Here is a 6,697-nt window from a genome sequence, read left to right as displayed (position 1 = left end):
TATGTGTGTGTCCACATTTCTAAACTGATATAAAGAATATGTAAGGATGAAGATGATGATGAAGAATCTATAAGAGTGTCTAAACGATATGGACGAAGTTGTCGATACGACAAGTAATTGAGAATTTATAGGCTACGATGCTATCGAAAAGGAAAGTACGGACTGCGCTTAGAATCACGGAGTGTTTATGGACGTAGTCCATTATAGAATCGCGATATAGTTTCCAGACACAATCTCTTATGTTAATTTACATTTTTTAAGTTGCTATTAAAAGGCACAGGTTGTTATAAACTTATATGTACGATTAGATGCTTATAATATTCAAAACCTCGGTAACTGAATCTTAATGTAAGAAAGAAAAATGAGAGAGAGAGAGAGAGAGAGAGAGAGAGAGAGAGAAAACCATCCTTTCTGCATTAATTTCATTTAATATTAATTAAAGGAAAAAATTCCTTTAAAAACACTTGATCCTCAAGCTTGATAATATTGTATAATATTTTTACGTTACCGTTTTATGACATTTTTACGAAGACGATATAAACATAACACGAGGAAGATGACCACATTACGCGATAATTGCAGCGATTACATGATTAATGTACTGTTAAAAATATCAACTTCTATCAAAAGTGTCCTTGCCTTTCATATTTATGATCGATTATACAATCGATCGACGTACGATACGTCGAAATTACATACCGATGTAAGAAAACCTAAATTGACAAGAAATATTGGAGCAAAGTAATGTTAGTTCTGAAAATATATGATTTGTTGAATATTCGTTCATCATGTATGTTTGTAACTGTATAATAACCATAAATGATGCGAGATATTACTCTTAACGCTTCGACGGTACGAGAAATAACGATAATCGATTTTCCATCTAGCAACGACTCCTCGAACTACACTGATAATGAGAACACGCGATCTCTGTATATTTCAGGCGAAGCATACGCAACATTATTCTACTTTCTAAGTTATTATTGGATTAATTTCTCCTGTACAAGGTAATTTTAACTTTGAATTTATAATCAGAGGATTATTTTTTTATACGATAACGTCAGTTAACAATGACTCAATTAAAAAAGGTCAGGTTGCCTATTATATGTTAAAAGACTGGATTCGAGGCTAAATGAGGCCTTTGTATCGTACATCACACGCGAGCTTTATGGAGCTTCGTATAATTCAGTGTCAGTTACCATTACATTGTTTCAGTGCCGTACGTCATTAAGTCTCCACTGAATAACGACAGTACTGAATAATCCTGTAAGAGCGCTTGATGGAAATTACAGTTACTTTCTTTCCAAACAGAAAAAGTTACCGCGAATCTGTCAAAATACGCATGCAGACAATATCATTATGACGCACGAGCTTTTTGAAGTTGCAAAGTAAATATCAAAGTAAAAAGAATAAAATAAGCAAAGAATCTTTTAATTATTTAAATAATATTGATGAAAAATACACAAGATAGGCATTCAAATTTAATTATTTATTTTTTTCTGTTCCTTATATATGCTGAGAATCTGAAATTTGATAATCTTAAAGTCGATTTCAAAATTAAAATCGCAATATTTTCTGCATATTTTGTACATTATACATTAATGCGTTAATCCGTTTAATTATAAGTCTGTTTAATTATAAATTCAATTACTGAAACAGGAAGCATCAATCGTTTATAAAACTGGTATCTAATCTATACATGCTTTTTCCATCTTTCTTATTAAGTTTATAACTAAGAAACTGCAATTGCACAACATCCTGCAAACTAGCACCGGCAAACTGTCAAACCTTTTCTGCCAGAGGTATTTACTAATTATATATCCCAATTATATGAGATATTCATATGAGATATTGATAAGATCATGCAAATGTACGCAATCAGAATTAAGTTTGATATTAATACGAAACTTACCAACGAGACCGATCGTTGCTGAAGCTTGAGACCCAGGTCTTCTTTTTCGTCTCCACAGTCGGTCGTATAGAACAGCACGCTCTTCTTAGATCCCCTGGAAATCAACCCTCGTTAATGTCTCTGGCGGACAAGAAGAGGCGCGGGTTTTATGCCCTATATCTCTAAGTCCACTTCATGAGACAGGAACGTGAGCTAGTGAGCTAGAATTCCGCGGTATAATCTGATTAGACCGAGAATCGTAATTCGATCGATAATCTGATCGGACATTCTCCCATGAGACGCTATCGCGACCGACAATACTACGGTGATTTAAACGAAAGTTCGATACAATAAACGTAGCGGAAGCGTTTCAAGATTCATTATTGCTATATAATATAATACATATGGTTACGGCATAAAAGGCTATTTAAAACGAAGAGTTATTTGATAAAAGATACATTGAGAGAAAAGTGTTTTGATATTTCTGACTATAATTACATGATAAAATAATATGTTTAGAAGCTCCATTTTTATATGGTTATTACTACTATAATGTTAGTAATAATAACCATATATGTATATAGTTCTTTCAAACATAAAAAGATTGCACTATAAATTATAATAATTTTAAATATTATAAAATATCAAGATATAAAAATAATAAGTAAAATAAATATTTTTATTCAGTAAATGCAATCGCAATAATTATAGTAAACATAACTATTTTCTTAAATTCGTTTACTATTTAGTAATAATAACTATAAAATATGTAAGAAAAATATTTTCAAGCACAGTGTATGATTTTTAATAATACAATTGACTACATTTGCATTGAAACAATTATAATTGTCCCAAAAAATGACTATAAATTATAGTAATTGAATCATTTTTTCTCTCAGTAAATATTATACGAATATAGATATATAACTCTTAATAATAATAATTCTAATATAACGTTATACGAATAATCCTGTTTGAATAAAAAAACTTGGTAAGTATAATACATTCAGCAACATTTTCCGGCGATTTTTAATTCTCTCAACTTCTCTTCCAGCGATCTCGAGGACTAAACTATCTATCGTGCAGCATTGAAACGCAGTTGATAGGAACGACCGTTGGTCGTTTTCGAATTATACTCTTCAATTACGAGCTATAAATCAAAGCACGATCAACGCCCGCCCTGTCGCAGGCGATTAAGCTCGCAGGTTGGCGTAGCTTGCACGCTGACGTGGTATGCACTTATGGTAATCGTGTACCTGAGCGCCTTCCCATTACGGTTGAAGGGCTGATGTTCGGCGAGCACGGGCGAATCCGTGTAGCACCGGCTCTCGCTCATAGCGACGACTACGGCATCGCAACTCTTCTCAATCGGCCAGTCACGTTGACATCTGCAAAAAGAATAGAGTTATGATCAAAGATAAAAGAGATTTCGAAGTTTATGACTCGCGTTAAGGTGGTTTATCTGTACAGACTATATCCCGCGCATTATTTTTTAACGACGAAATCTTGGCGCAATTTAAAATTAATTCTTCCTTGAAGACGTTGTTCATCGCAGCTTCTCGATCTAGCGCCATTTTTTTAATTTAGTTTCAAATTAAAGTGTTATGTCTAGTCTAAAGCATAGGCTAAAAACAAGAGATATAAATTTTAACCTATCAGAAAAATTACGTATATCAGAACATATAATTTATGATAGCTTGAAAGCTGTTATTCTCTGTGTTCCTATTGCTTTTTCAATTGTGTCTCAAGCTAATCTACAACGTGTTCTTAATTTGTTTTTCGCCTTTACCTCTTGCTTTTTCCCTTTCCACAACCGTTTTATTGACAATTGTATTCTTATCATGCGTTTAGTGTCTTTTTCGAAGTTTGCCAACTTTCATCTCAAGCGAAAAAATAAGAAACGATAAAAATGAAAGGCAAAAATACAAGAGATAAAAGGTGGTAAAAGCAAGAAACAGAAAACAAAAAGCGGATTGTAGATAAACCTTCAAGTTAAAACAAATTCTAAATCTAAAAAATTAAATAAAAAATGTAGTTTTATAATTCACTTTAATTTAACTTAGAATAAATTTTTTAAGTAAAAAAAATTAAATGAAGAATGTTACCTATGTAATTCACATCTCTTTTATTCGTCAATTGCTTGTAAATAAGAAATAATCAGTATCTCATTTCTCATTTAATCTCGTAATTATCAAGCACGACATTCTACAATCGTTTTTGTGTCTATGAACAAGAAAAAAAAAATGGTTCCGGCCGGGATCGAACTGGCGACCTTCTGCGTGTAAAGCAGACGTGATAACCGCTACACCACGGAACCTTCAAGAAACCTCGGCCTTCGTGAAGAAAGTTCGTCCGAACACGTATCGAAAATACGCGCAAGACGCACTGACTTCATGAAACCTGCGATACCCGAGTCCTCTTCGTCGAGCTCGATTGTTGCACAGCCCACGCAACAATTTCAACTTAACGGCCTCGACTTCGTAGTTTGCTTCGTCTGAGCATCGACTTCGAGTATCTCGAGGCGCCACAACGATCCCGCTGTGCGTGCAACCCACGCACTTCTTAATTCTCATGTGGATATTTAAACGGAAACTACAAAGTTAAGGCTATGAAACTTTCGCGATCTTTGCGATTATAATCCGATTATATTTTTCTAATATAAAAATATAAAATTTATAAATGTTTCGTACAATAAACCTTGTGTTAAAAATAGATGTTCTCTCTCAATTTCCATATCAACTTTAGACTTTAATCAAAGTTAAACTAACTCGTATCAAAATTCAGGAAAGCATTCTATTTATAATTTTATGCATCGTGTAACGTAGAAAATATTTAAAGTGTTAGGATATAACGATTATATAAAATATACGTAGTATATTATACATATATGATATTTATGTGTGTATGAAATACACACACACATAATTATCAAAATACGTTATGTAATAAAACAATTTAAATAGTATTTATAATTCACGTCAGACTAGAATTTTATTTTGTATTATGTAATACAAAAACATCAGAATCACACGTAAATAAAATACATAATTAAAATATTTGATATACGAGTATAAAGAATCATACAGCATATGAAATTATAAATACAATAGAATTCAATTCTGATATCTGATATGAATTGTAAAGTCTAAAGTTTATGAAATAATATATATTTTCTCGAAAGAGATATTACGATTAATGTTTTAATCTTCTTTAAAATACGATAAAAAATATCTGCACGTTTCTTACGCTAATTTAATAGGCACGCATTATATAGATATATACGCGTGTAATTTATTATATGACTCTTTGTTTTCTGTTTCTTGCTTTTTACCACTTTTTACTTCTTGCTTCTTATCATCTTCATTTTCTATCGTCCGAGATAAAAATTGATGAAACAGACAAAAAGCACGCAACAAGACTTACATGACTGTTGATAAAATAATAGCGAAGAGGGAAAAATGGCGAGATGTAAAAAGCAAGGAACAGGAAGCAAAGATCATATTGTAGATTAGTCTCAAGTAGCGTGACGTACATAATACGAGATATATTCTTGGTTTGGCGCCTCGTAAAGAAAATTGTGGAGCGTGAAGAGACGCCTATTAGGAGATATCGTTCTGAACAAGGCCTCTACAAAGTATTGATATTCGTAAATGCATTAAGCAACCGTACACAATAGCCGGCTAATTTGCATAAGTTATGCGCGAGAAAGTTCATTCCTCCGCCTACGGCGCGGCGGCAATCCATACGTGTACGCACGCTCGCGTGTACAGGCACGAGCACGCGACACGTTGCGTGCGTAGAACGAGCGAGTTGTTTGCAGTCGGCGCATAATCAGATGTACCGCGCAATTTTAGGAGCCTCAGAAATGAAGAGACATCAGTTTTTGACATAAGTATCATATTCTCTATTTGAGAAAACTCATTTCATGAAATTAAACGCACGAAATAAAATGCAGAGAACGAATGGCAATTTTGTAAAAACTGGATCAATCCGAATGGGTCTGGGAGATTTATAAAGCAATTAAATTCACTAAAAATTGAACATTATAAAGGCGAATAAATAAATGTATTTTCTGTTGATTTCAATTTTAAATAATTTTTATTTTATTTAAATATTTTATTTAAAATTTAGTTATATATATTAAATATCAAATGTAAAAAGTTATGAATAGCAATTAATTAAATTCTCTTTCAAAAAATTAATTTAAAATTGATTAAAATTTTCCAGTGGAAAGAATAAGAGTTTATAACTTTTATAAAATTATACGTATTTTTTTATTAGATATAACACTTTCATTTTAAAAAAGCTTTATTATAAAAGCTTTTTACAAGAAAGCTTTGAAATAGAAAATTATAAAAAATTTGTATTATAAAACTTATATATATAAATACGTTTTATTAAAAAATTAATAAATTCCCTTACTAACAAACTAAGCGCGCTATCAATTTCTATTGGATGCTTCAAGAAATAAAAAAAATATAACAAATCAATGCAAAAATTTTATAAAACGAAATTAAAAATATTTTTTAGTATAAAATTCGGTGCAAGTTTAATTGATTGTCATATTGATAGCGTAAAAGATAGGCTTTATATTTTCTGTAATAAAAGCAAAAATCTATACCAATAAACGAAGCGATGTAGCACGTGTCAGTACATACCACATATAAATATAATATGGCACGATGCACATTATAACAGATGAATAAATTATATAAACAATAATGTCTGATGTCGAATATGCGTAGGTGCACACTATCGATTTCAATTAGCAAATTACACAGTGGCATAGATTCATTTGCTGTAGTA

At 31.7% G+C, this 6,697-nt stretch overlaps 1 protein-coding gene and 1 non-coding gene across 3 annotated transcripts in view; both read right to left on the bottom strand.

The window, feature by feature from the left end:
- LOC108750639 overlaps positions 1-6,697 on the bottom strand; it is an 83,750-nt gene that overhangs the window by 40,225 nt on the left and 36,828 nt on the right. For both annotated transcript variants that reach the window (XM_018490228.1, XM_018490229.1), the window contains exons 2-3: positions 3,148-3,279; positions 1,913-2,006 (exon numbers count right to left, since the gene is read on the bottom strand). In XM_018490228.1, the coding sequence (XP_018345730.1) occupies positions 1,913-2,006; positions 3,148-3,227 (174 nt within the window). In that variant the 5' untranslated portion in view covers positions 3,228-3,279. The remainder of the gene's footprint in view (positions 1-1,912; positions 2,007-3,147; positions 3,280-6,697) is intronic.
- Trnav-uac lies at positions 4,136-4,208 on the bottom strand. Its single transcript has one exon. It is a non-coding gene; the product is annotated as a tRNA-Val (tRNA).

The sequence above is a fragment of the Trachymyrmex septentrionalis genome, unplaced genomic scaffold (assembly GCF_001594115.1).
Source record: "Trachymyrmex septentrionalis isolate Tsep2-gDNA-1 unplaced genomic scaffold, Tsep1.0 scaffold37, whole genome shotgun sequence".
NCBI lineage: Eukaryota > Metazoa > Arthropoda > Insecta > Hymenoptera > Formicidae > Trachymyrmex > Trachymyrmex septentrionalis.
Note: the sequence above shows the minus strand (reverse complement) of the source record. Positions and strands in the feature narration are given on the sequence as shown.